This window comes from Panthera uncia, chromosome X (genome assembly GCF_023721935.1).
Source record: "Panthera uncia isolate 11264 chromosome X, Puncia_PCG_1.0, whole genome shotgun sequence".
Taxonomy (NCBI): Eukaryota; Metazoa; Chordata; class Mammalia; order Carnivora; family Felidae; genus Panthera; species Panthera uncia.
In genome coordinates, this window is record NC_064817.1 from 20,989,255 (window position 1) to 21,007,385 (window position 18,131).

Below are 18,131 nucleotides of genomic sequence, written 5' to 3' on the forward strand. Positions count from 1 at the left end.
GAAGAGAGGTATCCCAGCACCAACAAGGAATCAGGGTATGACAGTGAGGAATGAGGGGAGAACCTACCAGAAAAGAAGGGGCAACAAAGAGGTTCCCCTCACACAACCTCCTCCACACCCCCCTTCAACCCACCCTCTACCTCCTCCCCAACACCCCCCCACCTCCTGCTGTCATTCTAGGAAGGTCCCTATGACAACTGCTAGGCTCTGCTCCTGCCTTACTTGTTACTGGGGGTTTCTGATGGAAATGAAAGGCTTGGTCTGAGGTGGGCTTACTAAATTCACCAGAGGGAGAAGTCCCGGCCCCTCCCTGTCAGAAGTCAGGAAAGACCCATGTCTGAGTTCAGCATAATTCCCTTGACACCAGAACTCAGGGAAGGCCCCCAACCCAGAAACCTACCCGGGCTTTTATGCTAGGGAGCCCCATGTGGGCGTGGCCGGAAGTGCTCACCCTGACTTCCGCTACACCCCGCTGCTATGGAACTTGAGGCCTAGTCTGAGCGGTGTGGTCTCACGGGTGGCCGAGGGAGGAGGCCCACGACCTGGCAGGTGTTGAGGTGAGTAACTTGTTGGAACTGAAGGGTTGCACTCCTTTCAGACCCTAGGTGCCCCAAAGAGGGCCCCGTTCTCCTCTGGTATGCCCCACCCCCACTGCCACCAACTCGTGGCACAAGCTGTTAAGACTAATGCCCTCTTACTTTCACGTTGGGAACGGTTGGGATGGGAGGACTATTCTTGAAGGGGCCACAGAGAAACAAAGGACCGGTCAGGAGCCAAGTTTAGTATTCTGAATTAGAACTGAGGTTACAAGACCCCGAGGAAGAGTGGAGATCCAGAGTCCTGCCCGCCCGTGTTTTGTGGGTTCCTAAAACAGTACCCACAAAACAGTAAGCGGAGGCAGCTTACCTCGGAGAGCAGGTAGAATATCCCTACCAATGCACTCCATCTCTTCCTCCATATTCTAGGGTGACCTCTTCATTAGCCTGCTTGCACTCCCGCCTGCTATCACCATGCCTAGAGGTCAGAAGAGTAAGCTCCGTGCCCGTGAGAGACGCCGCCAGTCCCGTGGTGAGACCCAGGGGCTGGAAGGCCCTGAGACTACTGCAGAAGCACCAGCAGGCGCAGCAGCCGTAGCAGCAGGAGAGTCCCCCTCCCCTGCCTGCCCTCTCTCTGGGGATAGAGCTCAGACTTTGTCTGCCGCTGCGACATCCAGCAGTCCTCAGGCAGCCAAGGGGCGCTCCCCTCCCGCCAGTGCTGGTGCAGCTGTTTCATGCGCCAATTCAGATGAAAGTGCCAAAAGCCAAGATGAGGGAAGCCAACAATCCTCTAAGGGCACTGAGTTCTCACGCAGAGATCCATTAAACAAGAAGGTGGTGTTGTTGGTACAGTTCCTGCTGCAGAAGTATCAAAAGAAAGAGCCAGTTACGAGGGCAGACATGCTAAAGTATGTCATCAAAAAGTACAAGTATCATTTCAGTGAGATCCTCAAGAGAGCCTCTGAGCACATGGAGCTGGCCTTTGGTATTGATGTGAAGGAAGTGGATCCCATCCGGCACTGCTATGCCCTCCTCAGCAAACTAGACCTCAGCGTCGATGGCACGATGCGTGAAGAAGAGAACACGCCCAAGACCGGCATCCTGATGATCGTGCTGGGGGTAATCTTCATGAAAGGCAACTGCGCCCGGGAGGAGGAGGTCTGGGAAGTCCTGAATCTGATGGGCGTATATTCGGATAAGAAGCACTTCATCTATGGGGAGCCAAAGAAGATCATCACTGAAGATTTGGTGCAGCTCAAGTACCTGGAGTACCGGCAGGTGCCCAACAGCGACCCTCCGCGCTATGAGTTCCTGTGGGGCCCCAGAGCCCACGCCGAGACCAGCAAGATGAGAGTCCTGGAGTTTCTAGCCAAAGTTCACGATACCATCCCCAGTGCTTTCCCAGCCTGGTATGAAGAGGCTTTGAGAGATGAGGAAGAGCGAGCCCGAGCCCGAGCCGCAGCCAGGGCTCGTATCACTGCCATGGCCAGTGCACGTGCCAGGGCCATGGCCTCCAGCTCATCCCACACAAAGTGAAGTCTCAGGCTGGTCCAAAAGGTATGTCACCATTGTAACAGTGGAGGGGCAGGGTGGGGCCGGAGAAGTGTGTATCATCTGTGTTCCTGTTGTGTATTGGTAACTTGGAATTTCACCTTCTTTTTTTTCAGGTTGTATTTCATATGTTGAAGTTTGAAGCAGTTCGTTTTCTTTGTGGAAAAAAACAGTCAACGTTCTAAATAGTGGATGGCAGTGGCCAGGGTAGGTCTGGAAAGAACACAGTGAATATCATCTTGGTGTTCTTGTTCTATATGGTAAACTTAAGAGTCCTTTATTTTTTTTTCTTTCTTTTTTTTTCCTCTTTCTTTCACTCTTTTTTTTCTTTTTATTTCAAGTGTTATTTCTTTAATAGAAAGTTTACATTATTTTCATATCTAAATTAATGATTTTGGTTGCATATTTGTTGCGGTTTAATAGGCTTCAGGGAAGGAGTTTTATTATTTAGTAAAACACATTGGGAAACCTTTCACGCTTACCAAAAAAGAACGGTAAAAGATGGTATTGTCACAGGCATTTCCTTGGAAATGCAAAACACTTTAGCAGTAAAATTACTAGGATCAAAAAATGGAGAGGATAGGAGTGAAAGCCATTTGTTCTTGGTTTTCCGCATACATTTTAGTCTCTTGTTCTGTAAGAATACAAGATGGCGTGCTTGGATTTGCTTATTAAAGAATGTAGGAGAAATAAAACGTTGAAACACTAGAATTCATGCTTGCTGGCTCATTTATTTTCCAAATACTAATTAAGCGTCTGGTCTTTGAAAGTCACAGTGCTAGAAATGGGGAAGCTGGGATATAAATATAACACTCCTGTCCTTAGAATGTGACAGTCCAGGAACAGTAATCGCATATGGAGGATGGTGAAAGACCCTCTAAGGCCTAAAGGACCACTAAGAAGGAGGAAAGAGGTTAAGAGACAGGGAGGGGTTGGGAGAGGTGGGATGGGGAGGGTGTCTAGCTAAGAGCAGTAAGACACACATTCCCTGAGGAAAGGCAGTTTGGGGCTTTAGGAAACTACAAGTTCCTTGGTGGGCCAGGCTGTTAATTTAAGCTGCCTGGTGGGCCACGGGAGGCTGTGGGGCTGGTGAGCGGGGGGCCAGCCAGCCAGATGGTTTCTCGGTGTTGAAGGACAAAACCCAGGAATGCAAAGCTGCTGTTGAGTTACTTTGGTATCATCAGTATCCCGGAGGAAAACCTCCTTCATGGGCAGAAATGGAAGGTAGCCGGTGTTCTTCCTCATGGGCAGTTGGACACACAGCACAATCTCATTGTCTTAGGCACAGCATCTCCAGGGAATATCTAATAAGGGTGGTATTACTCCGAGGTGGGATGTTGAGAACTTACTATGTTGTCTGTCTCTGCTCTGAACTGGGTGGGGAACCAGGTCCAAACGCATTTAAATGGCCTTTTAATTGGATTATCAGGAGTGTGATTTTGCCAATTCTATGGGAGGATTAGATTTTTGGTGGTGGTGTAATGAATGAAAATAGGGGTCGTTTGGATGGAAAGGCCCCTGGGTGCGAAGGCGTTGGTCCTTGACACATTCTAGGACATCTAAGTCGCATCTGGCTGGGGGAGACTCTTCCACACCCAAGTTAAGTAACACATCCTGAACCTGGGAAAAATTTTCTTTAGTTGTACTTGCTAAGCAGCATTATGGATGAATTTGATGTTATTTGTCTGAGAAAGCTGCATATTCTTTGATAACTCCTGAATTTAAAAACCTCATAAAAATAAAAATAAATTAAAAATAAAAATAAAATAGGGGTGCCTGGGTGGCTCATTTGGTCAAGCGCCCGACCTCAGCTCAGGTCTTGATCTCACAGTTTTGTGAGTTCGAGCCCCACATTGCGCTCTGTGATGACAGTGCAGAGCCTGCTTGGGATCCTCTGTCTCCCTCGCTTTCTGCCCTTCCCCTGCTTCCTCTTTCTCTCTCTCTCTCAAAAATAAATAAACATTGAAATAAATCTCCCCAGGGGGACGGTGGTATTGTCTGCAGTTCAAAAAAATTAAATCCCGTGATAATTACCATTCATTGAAGACCTCCTGTTTTCCAATTACTCTGCCAAGTGCTTCCTAAGCATTACATTTAGTCCAACAGTCCTACGAGATAGAGCTTATCAGGCATACTTTGCAGTTAAAGAACTTGTCATTTTCTCCAGTTCACATGGGTGATACTGGCAGAGCCGGGACTAGATCCCTGGTCAATTTTATTTGGAGCCCATACTTTTGGATTCCTCCAGCCTGAGGCAACCTTCCGTCCCTTCTTGTTCTATTCTTCTCACTACTCCAAGATGTATCACAGGTAATGAAAAACCAGGACACTGGCCTAAGTGCTAAAAGCAGTCCTCGTGAAGGATGGTGAATATGAGAATAAAGCACGGTTGGGGTGTTGTTTGTGGGCCTCGTTTACTGAGTCGCCTCTTGTCCCAGCCCTTTCCAGCCTTACAACATCTGTCCCCTGACTATTCCCCAGTGTGTCCTGCTGTCCTAATTGGAACCTCCTTTGCTGACCAGCTCTTCACTGTGTCTGCTCTAGGGTGCACCCAGCTTCCTGTGATACAGACAGTCCCGAATCACCTGCCCTCCACCTTAGAGCCTTCCACCTCTCTGCAGGTGTACCTGGGAGGTCCTGTCCCTCAGTGGAGCCATAGACCGTGAAGTTTATATACCTGATTACTACAGCACCGCCACCCATCCCTACAACAGTATCAAAGTATGTTCCAAATGAGCTGGTCACTACAGTCCTATTTTGTAAGAAAATACAAAGAAAATACGGGTTCTTGGGATTTAAATGAAGTTAGATTGGGGGGGGGAGGTCGGTATAAAGGACACAGATATTGTCAGTAGGATTTTGCAGGAGTGTGTTATTTTGCTGGCCACTGAACACATAAACCAATGACTGAGCTTACTTAAATGGTCAGTTACCAAAGCTTCCCCTTGTAATTTTTTAAGCATGGAAATCACTCTGCAGCAAACATCTACTGACGCTGAATTCCTCAGAACCTAGAGTTCTTCTAGCAGGAGAAAAAATGGTTTCTTGACAGACACACTAACTTTCAACAGCAAAGGCTAAAATAATTGGCCCTCTTTCTGCTGCCTCTTATCTCAGTACTTGCCCCAGAGGCAAATGCTGGGTTGTCTTTGTGCCTCACGGCATCCGTAAAAGTGTCCTGCATGTTCAGTCATGCTGAGGGTTGCCCAGACTCACAAGTGAAAGTTTTGACCATGCTGCAATAGAAAGAGAACGTTCTCATCCTACGGAGATTCTAGAATTCATTTAAAAGGTGAGTTCAGAAAGGTGCTATTGAGTGCAAAAGGTGAGCCTTCCTTACTGCGATTTTACGGGATCCTTTTGAAAATTAAATGTGATCCAGTGTTTCAAAGAACGTGCCACATAGCAGGATTGGAAAAAATTGCAGAATTGCGAGGCAAACTGGCCTCCTTAGAAACTCCAAGAGGAGGGTTGTTTTCACAACAAACTTTGATAATTGCTCTTTATCTCTTTGTTGAGCACCTACTAAGTTACAGTTTATGGGAAAGGCTGCAAGCGCTCCTGGACACCATGTCTCACTCTTCTTCCTGGGCTGACAGGGAGACTGCATCCTCACTTAGGGAGAGTCATGTGACTACTGCTGCCACTGAAATAGGACCAGAAACAGTATTTGTCACCTCCAGGCCAAGGTATTTGAGAGCCAGTGTGTCTCATCCATGCTTTCTGTTTCATTCAGCAGCCAACCTTGAGACCCTTGTTGATAAGTGGAATCATGGGAGCAGCCTGGACACCTGCCAACTCACATCAGAGTTTATGTGTATGAGAAACAAACTTTTGTTGTTGCTATGATTTTTAATTTTATTTATTAATTTAAAAAAAATTAATGTTTGTTTTTGAGAGAGAGAGACAGCATGAGCAGGAGAAGAGAGGGGCAGAGAGAGGGGGAGACACAGAATCCGAAGCAGACTCCAGGCTCAGAGCTGTCAGCACAGAGCCTGCCCCAGGGCTCAAACTCATGAACCGCGAGATCATGACCTGAGCCGAAGTCGGATGCTCAATCGACTGAGCTGCCCAGGCGCCCCTAATTTTTATTTATTTATTTATTTATGTTTATTTATTTTTGAGAGAGAGTGCGCGCACAAGCCGGGGAGAGTCAGCGAGTGGGGGTACAGAATATCTGAAGCCGGCTCTGTGCCGACAGCAGAGAGCACAATGCGGGGCTGGAACTCACGAACTGAAACGTGAGGTCATGACCTGAGCCAAAGTCGCTTCTGACTGAGCCGTTCCCAAACTTTTGTTGTTTTAAGCCCTGGCAGGTTTGCTGTTTTATCACCTATCAGTCACTTTATCTGATTAATGCACAGCTACTATCTTCGTGGTTCGGTATATTTAAATATTTTAATAACAAAGACAATAGTACATATGTTTTTGTAAAAAATTTTGACGATACAGATAAATTACAATATCCTCTTTCCTCAAAATTCAGTCCCCTCTTCAGAGGCATTCACAGTTAACAATCTGATGCGTGTCAGGTTAAAGCTCATCTGAGACTTTTTCATATGTAGATGTGCTATAAAAATACATTGAATTTTTAAGATTTGCAATTAACAGTGTACATGTCGTTTTGCCTCTTGACTTTGACTTAATAAAATGAATGCAAGATATTTCCATGACAGCAGATACAGATCCATCACCCTCTTTTCATGACTCTCTCGAATTCTTTTTTCTTTTGAAGTAGGTTTATTGGGGGGCGCCTGGGTGGGTCAGTTGGTTAAGCGTCCGACTTTGGCTCAGGTCATGATCTCACGGTTCATGGGTTCGAGCCCCACATCAGGCTCTGTGCTGACAGCTCAGAGTCTGGATCCTGCTTTGAATTCTGTGTCTTCCTCTCTCTCTGCCCCTCCCCAGCTTGTGCTCTGTCTGTCTGTCTCTCTCTCATAAATAAACATTAAAAAACTAATGAGATAGGCTTATTAGGATATACTATACAAAAACCAGCTCATACTTAAAATGTACGGTTTGATGAGGTTGGACATATGTATACAACTGTGAAATCATCATGATCAAGATAATAGACATGTCACCTCCAAAAGGTTCCTTGTGTCCCTTTGGTTGTTTTTCTAAAAGCGCTTCACATGAAATGTCTCAAAATTTTAAGTGCATAATACAGTACACCAGATCTTTAGGACTAATTCAGCCTGCGTATCTGAAACTTTGTATCAACAGAACAACTCCCCCTTAACCCTTTCTCTTGGTCCCTGGTAACCACAGTTCTATTTTCTGATTCTACAAGTATGATGATTTTAGGTACCTCGTGTAAGTGGAACCATGCAGTATTTGTCCTTCTGTGGCTGGCTTATTTCACTTAGCATAATGTCCTTCAGGTTTACCTATGTTGTTGCAAATGGCAGGATTTCCCGTTTATTTATTTATTTTTTACTTGTTAAAATGTTTGTTTATATATTCTGATCAAGAGAGAGAACGAGCGAGAGCTGGAGAGAGCACGTGAGTGAACAGGGGAGGGGCAGAAAGAGAGGGACGGAGAGAATCCCAAGCAGGCTCTGTGCTGTTGGCTCAGGGCCCTACTTGGGGCTCCATCTTACAAACCAAACCGTGAGATCATGATCTGAGCTGAAATAGTCAGATGCTTAACCAGCTGAGCCACCCAGGTGCCCCAGGATTTGCCCTTTAAAGCAGAATAAGACACTACTGTGTTGATGCAAAATGAACAAACCTTTTTTTTCTTTTTTAAGTTTCAAAGGAACAGACTTTTTTATTCAAGCCCCAGTTTGGACAGCTGCCCCAGATACACAATCTTCACGAAGAAGAGATCATTCCAGGGAAGGAACATTTGGTGCAGGGTTATATGTTTTGTTTTGTTTTGTTTTGTTTTGTTTTGTGTTGTTTTGTGTTGTTTTGTTTTACATACTTACACATCATCATGACAAAGGACATTATAGAAAGAGACTTTACCTATGTTTTCAGTACGTGCAAGGCTGTGTGAATTTAATCTTGTGGGAACCAGGGAGGTTTTTTTTTTTTTTTCTTATCTTTATGTTTGGAATGTTCTTTTCATTGTTTTAGTGAAGCAGATGTATAGTGTTCTGGCCAGAAATAGAGCTCATGCTTCAAGATTTTGCCAAGTCATTTTGACCTTGGTAAATGTTAATGTTCCTTTATTTCATCAACTCTGTGATGCATGTATATATATTTATTAAAATATATATATTTATCATATTTTCTTTATCCATTTCTCTTCAATGGACATTTAGGTTATTTCCATAACTTGGCTCTTGTGGATAGTGCTACAAGGAGCATAAGAATGCAGATAGGTCTTTGAGATCCTGATTTCCATTCTTTTGAGTCTCTATACCCAGGAATGAGATTGTTGGATCATATGATAGTTCTAGTTTTAATTTTTTGAGGAAGTTTCATGCTGTTTTCTATAGCGGCTTGCCATTTTACATTCCTGTCAACAGTGTGCAAGGGTCCAATTTCGCCACATTCTTGCCAACACTTACTTTTTTTTTTTTTTTTTAAATAACCATCGTAACTGGTATGAGGTGATATTTCATTGTGGTTTTGATTTGAATTGCCCTCATAATTAGTGATGTTGAGAATCTTTTCTTAGACTTTTTGGCCTCTTAAAGGAGAGATCGTCAGGAAGAAGATAGGAGCAATCAGGGCATTGCAAGTCTTGATTATACAAAGACATTAATCATGGGAACTCAAATCCTCATGTTCCAAGCCCTCCCCCAAAAAGAAAGAACAGGTAAGGATCATCCTACTTATGTTTGTGCAATAATTAATTTGACCATTCTCCTCCTAATGGCCGTATAAATTGTTTCCTCACGGACATATAATTGTTTCATTCGTTGCTATGATTTACAGGACTGAAATCAACATCTTTGAACGTGAAATCTGGGGCAAGTGTGCAGGCTTTCTCATAGGAAAGATGTAGCAAAGTACAAGCTTGATTAAAGCAGGTGAGTGTAAAGATTGGGACTTTTTATAAGTAATGTTGAACTTCTGTTCCAAAAATGCCATACCACTTCCTAGTCTGGCCAGTTAATGTGTGTGAATGCCTTACGTCCTCAGAGGCATTTTACTTCATCGGACTTTGCAATTGTGGTCAAACTTTGGGATAAAAGATAGTGTCTCATGATTGTTCTACTTCCTTTTTTCCAAACAGGTTGAATATAAAATTTAATTAATACAGACTGGGATTTCTGCATTAATGTCTTGAGTGCCTAGATTTTTCTAGGCATACTTTATATTTTGAAATACCAGTAAAACATTCCTCCTTTACTTTGAAAAGCAAGAACTTGACAGAATGATCAGCTGCTGAGCAGTGGAGCCAGGCAGGACACTCTTAGCTAGTGAAGGTCAGAGGTCCTAGCAATTGCCTGAGTCCATGAGACAGAGACCACGGGTAAAATCTCATTTGGAGAGCCCAGGGCAGGCTGGAGGTCAGCATTTTGGATCTGGAGTGGAGCTGAAAGTGCACAAAGAACCATAAGGAGTGGAGGTGGGAAATCTGGCTAGAGGGTCCAAGAACTTCCGTTAACAGGTTTGGCCGGTCTCTGAAATGCCACCACCAGCTGAAGTTGTGAGGTGGTCTCGATGGGCAGGTCTACATGAAAGGACTAAAGGCATGCCACACACCCCACCCTGCCTCTGAAGTCTCCTGGCCCAAAGTCAGGCAGAATATAGATGGCTTTTTCACATCACCCAGTGATGCTGCACATGCTGGATACCGGGAGGACTCCATCTCTTGGCTACTGTGGTGGTCCACTGCATCCTAGCCGGTGCTGCAGGAGACGGGCGTCTCTCCCGGTCTGCAGTGCCCTGTCCACTGAGTTTGGGGCAGTATGAGTGGGCAGGTTTGGTAAGTGCTGACAGTTGAAACAGGCCAGGAGTACCAGTGGGCAGAGGAAGGCGCCTCCCACTGCAAGGAGATGGAGATTGAGGGGAGGTGTTCTTAGGCCATTTGCCTCCATGATCCCACAGATAAAGGGCTGAGTGTGGACACGTCTGGAAAAGATGCTCCAGGAGGTATCTCCAAGTCCGTGTCCTCCGAGTGTCCTCCGTGGTTCCTGAGGTCCTGGCACACCAGAGGCCAGACGCCCCATGGCTGTATTCGGCAGCCTCTATCGCCACCAGGTATCTCTTAGGGTAAGAGGTTGACTCAGAATGCAGACACGAGTAGGGCGGATGGAGGATCTGTCACATTGGCACGGTTTATTAAATTGACCATGGGTGACAGGGATACGTGGAATCCGGAGCTCTGTCTTTATGGTTGTAATAACCTAGAGTTGATGTACTTGAAAAAAATATTTGGTGCTAGCCGTCCCCGGGTTATCACATGATCTGTAGCACAGTGCAAATCACTACCCACTGGTGTAGCATGGGGAGGATTTGTGTTTCTAAGTTGCATGTCTAGCCTAAGTGGCAACTGAGAGTAATGTACAGTGAAGGGGACAAGAAATTAGGTTTACTTGCCTGTATTAGAAATTTAATAGATGTTGTATATTCTCCTGTTAACAGTTTTTCCCCTTTTGTGACTGCTGCTTCGTCTTTTTCCACCAATTGTAACACACGTTATTCCTTGCCTCTCCTTCCACATTTGCATAAGTCTCATATCCACAGTCTTTATAGAGCTCTGCATTTTATTTTCAGTCACTGCATCTGTCAGAAGCATATTATTACCAGTTGGCCCAACCAACTGCAATCGACCCCAGAAATTGTGTCCTTTAAGGACAGAAAACTGGACACTGGTGGTCACGAATAATTGTAGAAGTTACAGCCTCCCTATTTAAAAGCTTTTCTTTTGAAATAATGTAAGGCTTACATAAAAATTGTGCAGGGAGTTCCTGTGGCTCTTACAGCAAAGTTCAGTCGAACAAAACTGTTTACATTGTGATAGTTCATTTACCAGAATTCATAAATTTACATTGATAGAGTAGTATTTAACTGCAGTCAAATCCGGATTTCACCAGACTCAAACAGGCAGTCGCTCCTTTTTGTTAGGTTTTGTTTTCTTTGGTATGGTACATAACTAAAGACACTTTTTTCACTTGTATAAATCTGTATGAATCCTACCAGAATACAGACACAGAAATTCCTAAGAAACCCAGAGAAACTCCCTATGTTCCTTCTTTTGGGGATTTATTTTGTTTATATTTTTTTTTATCATGATAAGTGTACTCTTTAATCCCCATCCTCTATTTCGTCCATCCCCCCACCCACCTCCCCTCTGGTAACCATGTGTGTTCTCTATGGTTAAGAGGCTATTTCTTGGTTTGTCTCTTTTTTTCCTTTGCTCATTTGTTTTGTTTCTAAATTCTACATGAGTGAGATCATATGGTATTTGTCTTTCTCTGACTTATTTCACTTAGCATGATACTCTAGCTCCGTCTGTGTCATTAGAGACGCAGGATTTAATTCCTTTTTATGACTGAATAATGTTCCTGTGTGTGTGTCCCACATCTTCACTTATCAGCCGACGGATGCTTGGGCTGCTTCCATAGTTTGGCTATTGTAAATAATGCTGCAGTAAACATCGGGGTGCGTGTATCCCTTTGATTTAGTATATTTATATTTTGGGGGTAAATATCCAGTAGGCTGATTATTGGACAATAGGGTAGTTCTGTTTTTTAATGTTCCTTCTTTATAATCCTTGGCAACCGCTGACCTATTCTATGTTAGTATCATTTTTTTTTAAAGTGTTAGACAAATGGAATTAAAAACTACATAATGTTATGAAATGAGCTTTTTCAGTTGGCATAATGTACTGGAGATACACCCAAGTGGAGAGGAGAAATACTATATCCCTTTTGCTTGCTGAATAGGATTCCCAGTACAACAGTTTATCCCTTTAGCCATTGAAGGAAACTGGAGTTCTCTGTAGTTGGGGCTATTACAAATACAGTTGTTATGTTCATTTGTGTATGGTGTCTTGTGTGAACATTTTATTTCTCTAGGGTAAATTTTCAGAAAGGGCTTGTTCTGTCATACAGTAAATATATGTTTAATTTTTTTCTTTAATGACCATTATATTTTTGAGAGAGAGACAGAGCACAGAATCCGAAGCAGACTCCAGGCTCTGAGCTGTCAGCACAGAGCTCTACGTGGGACTCAAACTCACGAGCCATGAGATCATGGCCTCAGCTGAAGTCAGATGATTAACCGATTGAGCCACCCAGGTGCCCCAGTCTATGTTTAACTTTATAAGAAACTAGTAAATCGATTTCCAGAGATCCTAGACCATTTTACTTTCTCACCATCAGTGAGTGACAAATCTAGGTAACTGTTCCATATCCTCATCAGCACTTGAGATTTTCAGTAATTTCTATTTTACCTATTCAAGTAGGTATGTAGTAGTATGTCATCGTGGTTTAAGATTACATTCTACCAATGGATAATGATATGTGTTTTTTCATCTCCTTGTTTACAATCCATATATTCTCTTTGGTGAATGGTGTGTTTAAGCCTTAGGCCCATTTTCTTTCTTAAGTTCATTTATTCATCTTGAAAGAGAGAGCAAGCACAGGGGAGGGGAGGAGAGAGCTGGAAAGAGAATCCCAAGGAGGCTCTGCTCTGTCAGTGCAGAGCCCAAAGCAGAGCTCGAACTCACAAATACACCTAATTTCTAATTAGATTGTTTCTTACTGTTAAATATAGAGCCCTTTTGGGAGGCGGGCGGAGGTGTGTGCGGGAAGATGCAAGTATTTGATCACGTAGGTGATTTGCAAATATTTTCCCCCGCTATGCGGCGGATGTGAGCTGTGTGTCTTAAAGATGTTCGGTTCCGTAGCCTGCAATAAATGCATATGACAACATCAACAGAGGAAAAAATTTTTAAAGCTCTGCCCCTCTATCTTCCCAGTGTGTCCGGGGATAACCAGTTCCGACTGCTTCATTGTGTGAAGGTGAGAGAGCGCCAGCGACCACTGGTATCAGTATCCACGGGGTTATGTACGCACATCTGAAACCTCCTTAGAGGTAAGTACGGCCCTTTATTATTATTTCCATGTGGTGTAAATCACGCTTAGTAAGGCTAGTATTTTCTCAGCAAACTCGTGAGATGGTGTATATATACAGATGCATGCATTCTCACTAACACACAGAATTGGTAGATACTTGTGTGTGCCGTCGCGGTGAGACTTTATAACCAAGAAGGTAGCTCTGTCGGTGTGGTTCCTGTTGCTCAAATGCAAAGCCAGTGTGCATTACCAAGTCAGACACGATGAAAATAATACAAGGAACGCTTCCTGGTGACCTTATGGGCTGTTTCTGCACACATGGAGCTAGGCTTTTGCCTGGACTTCAGAGAAGTGTATTCTGTCGAGCACTTCTATGGCCCTGTCAGCAAACTAGATGTCACTACGGGTGGCAGGTTCCATGGTGGCAGCAGTTGCCTGAGCCTGGTCTCCGGATGACTCGCCTGGCTGTGAGCTTCATGAAGGGCAGCTACTACCCCACTGAGGAGCAGATCTAGAATTCCTGAATGTAATGGGGGCGTAGGCTGGGAGGAGGCATTTCTTTGGGAGCCCAGGAAGCTCACTACCAGAGATTTGGTGCCGCAGAAGTACCTGGGGTACCGCCAGGTGCCGGCTAGAGATCCACCATGCCCCGAGCTCCTGTGGGGCCCGAGAGCCCATTTGGAGACCGGAAAGAGTCAAGTCCTGGAGGTTTGAGGAAGGCCACTTACAATGTCCACTGTTCCTTCCCACATCAATATCATGAGGCTTTCCAAAGTGGTTTCTTTAGTTTTGTAGTTTGTGGTTGAACACCGCAGTCTCGGGGTTCCCTTCCCCACACACACCCCTTCCCTTCTCTAGCAACACACCACACCACACTACCCTTTCCCTTCTGTGTCCACACACCCACAGGGCTCTGCTCTCCTTTCCCATCTTCTCCCTGCCCCTTCCTTCCGTGCACGTGCTGCAATATCCCCTCCTGTCTCTCTCCTTTCCCTCGTGTCCACACACTGACTGCACTTTCCCCTCTTTCCCACCCTCCACACACGAGCTACAGTATCCGTTCCCATCCTCCTTATCCCGTCACCACCTACACTACACATTTCCTTCTCTTCCCTTATCACACACACTGCACTCTCCCTTTTCATCTCTTCCCTTCCCTGCCTTGCCACATACACACTACCCCTGTCATTCCTTTCCTTCTCTTCCTGCACACACACAATGCACTGCCCTTTCCCTTCTCCACACAGAGATACTACATTGTACTATAGTTTCGTGTTTTCCCTCCCCTTCCCTCCCCACCAACACCACAGTGTCCCTCTCAGCACACAAACAATAGACTACCTCTCTTCTTCTCTCTTGCCATTCTCTTTGTGGTCTTTTGTTATGCAGAAGACGTTCAGTCAACTCTTAGTTCTGCCTAGGAAGGAACTGTTCTATAAATAGGTGTAGATTAGGTGTCTCCAAGGAGAAGGTGAGTTCAGAGTCTTTCTGTGTTGCCATCTTGGGCCAGAACTCTCATTGCTGGGTGTCGGGTTTAAGAGTAGGAGATCGGTAATTTCAAAAGAAACTTGGGAACTCTTCCCCCTTATTTTAGGATCTCAAACAGGATATTGCCTGCATTGAGTAGGTGTTTCTCTGGAAATTTGTTCCGCTTGAAAGGTCGCTGACTCATGGCTTCCTAATACTTTCAGTCCCTCGCTCTGTAAAATTAAAAGATGCATATGTGAATTGGCTTAGCTTATCTAAGAAAGTAGGAGAAATTAAAACTTGAATTAGTTAACATGTTCATTGGCTCATTTATTCTCTAAACAGTCACTGAACATGTGCTCTTTGGAAGACATGTAGGTATTCTTGGGTCGCTATGGATTTTGTGTCCAAGAGCAGTTGGAAGCTGTGTCAGGGTAGTATAAAAAGGATGGAAGAGATTCAATTCCAGGTGAGAGCAGCTAAGTGTCCTTCTGGACATTTGGGAAACCAGTTTTTCAGTGGAAGGGATGTTTCAACCTTAGCTATGTGGTAGGTGAGGTCAGGCTGTGGGAGACCCTCAGATTGTGTGGCTCAGCGTGGAGAGATTTAAAGAATAAAATGTAGAATGGCTCTTCATACTCTGTTTTTAAAATGTTTTTAAATGTTTATTTTGAGAGAAAGAGATAGGGACAGAGAGAATTGTAAGCAGGCTCCACTCTCAGGGCAGAGCCCAATGTAGGGCTCCATCCCACGACCATGAGATCATGACCTGAACCAAAATCAAAAGTCAGATGCTTAACTGACTGAGCTACTCAGGGACCCGCCCCCCCACCAGTTACTCTTGAATTCCGGATAAACTAGAAAGAAAGTTTCCATTGAGGGAAGAAGCAAGGTAGGTGCTATAAGTACTTGTCTCATGCATTTGATCACGGTGAGTGAAGTAATTGTTTTATATTCTCAACTGCAAATACATGCTATCTTTCATAAAAAAAGGAAAGATAAGGGGCGCCTGGCTGGTTCAGGTGGTAGAGTATGTGACTCTGGACCTCACGGTTGTGAGTTAGAGCCCCATGTTGGGCATAGAGATTACTTAGCTCCAAGGGTGGATGCAAGAACCCACAAGATGGAGGTGACAGCCAGGGAAATTATCCGTAGGCTTTGAAATCTAATAAGGAACTGACAATATTTACTCAATGGTATTTCAGAAGTGCTACTGTCCACTGCCTCTTGTACCTCCCATTTGCTTATTTCTGAACAAGAGTGTCTCCGATCCTGCCATTGCACATTGATGTGTCAGGACAGATGACCTGTCTCCTTGCTTCCTAGGTCCACAAATAGGGTTTTACTCTGCTTAATAAACTTCCTCCCAAGAGCCTCTTCATCTACAGCTACACTTAGAGATTTAGATGATGAGACTTGGATTTCGAGCTGATGTAACGGGATAAGACATTTGGGGATCTTGGGCAAGTTTCGCATAAAGTAGGGACATGAGATGTTGGGCCCCACAGGGTGGACTGTGGCAGACACAATCCCCTTATAACGAAGGCGATCAGATGTCATCCCCATGATTACATCACATTCCAAGTGTTGGGTAAATAATTAGAAACACACTATTATGCGGACTCAAAAATTTGTCTCCACAAAGTATATATAAAATAAAAGCCAATTGGACTTAGTAGGGAGAGACCTTTCTTCATAAAGAATTAACGCAAAGGTGGACAGGGAACTACAGTGGGGAGAATGTCAAGCAATAGTTAGGCAAAAAGAGTTTTCCTTTTGGAGAGAGGAGTGCACAAAGCTAGAGAGAACTGGATACAGGGAAGCAGGACAGAGGGTGGTGTGAATGGATGGAAGATCGGAGAATACTTTACCCTGAGGCCAGCCTGTTCACAAGAAGGGTTGTAGCTGGCTCTGGTGAGGGTGGGCACGGAGGGGAAGAGAAGCTTAACCAATGTTGGGCTAATAAGCATTTTGTTTCGATGGGATCAGTGTCGACAAGCACTTGAGCTAACTATTTATGAGGCCAACAACGGGATTTTTGAGGATCTGTGTCTGGCCTTGTCATAGGTAAACAAAGGAGCGCCCTGAGTCTTACCTAAGTGATATGGAGGATGGATCTTTGAAGCAAGCGGTTTCCTGGAACACAAAGAACGTGCGAACTGCCTCAATTTGACTGTTTTCCCGGATCAGAGGGCTCAGGTAACATTCAACATTATCATGTGGGAAAGAACAAAGTTTTATTAATGAATAAGTATTAAGCCGGACTAGGATGTACATCCCAGGCAAGCAGACAAAGCCAAAAAGAAATCTTACTCTTCTATATTGCCAAGCAGATACAACCCGTTATACACACGTTCTTAAGAGAAAAGATAACTAATCCCCAAGTAAGAGGACTTGATGTCTCCATTTGTCACACATATTTCTTCCTAAATGTACTTTTCTGGGATGTAAAATTGGTAAGAAGCTTCTTTAGAAAAAGTGTAAATAGAAAACCTTTTTCTTTTAAAGGCTAAAGTAAGTGCTATTTAAAAAGAGGTGGGTCAGGGCGCCTGGGTGGCTCCTTTGCTTAAACGTCTGACTCTCGGTTTTGGCTTGGTCATGATGTCACGGTTCCTGAGTTTGAGCCCCACATCCGTCTCTCTGCTGTCAGCACAGAGGCTGCTTCAGATCTCCTGCCCCTCCCCTGCTCTCTCAAAATAAATAAACTTAAAAAAAAATAAGGCAGGGGAAGTCTCATTCCCTTTTGACACAAAAAGAATAAAACTTTTTAGTTTTTAATTTACTTATCCTGATAATACCCCCCTTTGTTACCGAAAACTAGTAGAAGTACAGTTTTAGAAATCATCTCATTGCCATTTCTACCTTTCTCTGGGCAAATTGCAGCCATCTATATAGCCAACAAGTCGTTAGTAAATTATAAAGCGATGCAATTATAAGAATAAGGTAGGATAAATTCAGTACATTACTTGCCTTGGGGGAAAAACTTTAAATATATCATACTAATAGTTAATAGTTAAAGCATATTCTTGATTATCAACGTGTGAAACTTCTTCATCATACATTAATTTTACAAACTGTTGTGATGCTTTATTGCTTAAGCTTTCAAATAATTAACTATCTGAGTAGTATTTAGTAAATCCTTATAAAATATTACCCAATCCAAGCCTAAGGGGAGCAGGTGATTAATTAGCATACCTGCTGTTCTTTGTTATTAGCATAATAAAGTTAGGCCTTAGTCCCCTTGTGCAGGGACATCTACTAACCACTAACGAAGGGAACCACCACACGTGTAAAAGATCACGGCCTCTTTCCTTCCAGGACTTGATTTGATGTAGGGAAGGATAAAGAAAAGCAGGGGAGCAGGGAGGGGGGGTAGCTGAGAAAGGGAGGAGGGTTCTGTGAGAGAAAAAGTCCCTTTCATTCTCATTTCCTCTTCCATGGTTTCCAATTTTTCCTTCTGGCTATTCAACTCATATTTAACTTTCCTGTAAGAATGATATGAATTCCATACATACCAATAACTCATTTGGTTGAGATGAGGACCTTTTGAGAATCTCTGCAAATACATTAATTTATACAAATTAAAAGACGT

At 44.0% G+C, this 18,131-nt stretch overlaps 1 protein-coding gene, 2 long non-coding RNA genes and 1 other non-coding gene across 4 annotated transcripts; 3 read left to right on the forward strand and 1 right to left on the reverse strand.

The window, feature by feature from the left end:
• Nucleotides 1-377: 377 nt before the first annotated feature.
• On the forward strand, nt 378-2,785 carry LOC125932343 (melanoma-associated antigen B18-like). The gene is made up of 3 exons (XM_049644878.1): nt 378-557; nt 966-2,093; nt 2,204-2,785. The coding sequence occupies exon 2, from the start codon at nt 1,011-1,013 to the stop codon at nt 2,070-2,072; it is 1,062 nt and encodes a 353-aa protein (XP_049500835.1). The 5' UTR covers nt 378-557; nt 966-1,010; the 3' UTR covers nt 2,073-2,093; nt 2,204-2,785.
• A 4,070-nt stretch (nt 2,786-6,855) lies between these two features.
• On the forward strand, nt 6,856-11,331 carry LOC125931567 (uncharacterized). Its single transcript, XR_007460463.1, has 3 exons — nt 6,856-8,859; nt 8,979-9,073; nt 10,098-11,331. It is a non-coding gene; the product is annotated as an uncharacterized LOC125931567 (long non-coding RNA).
• LOC125932461 (U8 small nucleolar RNA) lies at nt 8,753-8,881 on the reverse strand. Its single transcript, XR_007460622.1, has one exon. It is a non-coding gene; the product is annotated as a U8 small nucleolar RNA (small nucleolar RNA).
• A 120-nt stretch (nt 11,332-11,451) lies between the features above and the next one.
• LOC125932344 (uncharacterized) lies at nt 11,452-16,732 on the forward strand. The gene is made up of 3 exons (XR_007460579.1): nt 11,452-12,292; nt 12,976-13,091; nt 16,607-16,732. It is a non-coding gene; the product is annotated as an uncharacterized LOC125932344 (long non-coding RNA).
• Nucleotides 16,733-18,131: the final 1,399 nt, after the last annotated feature.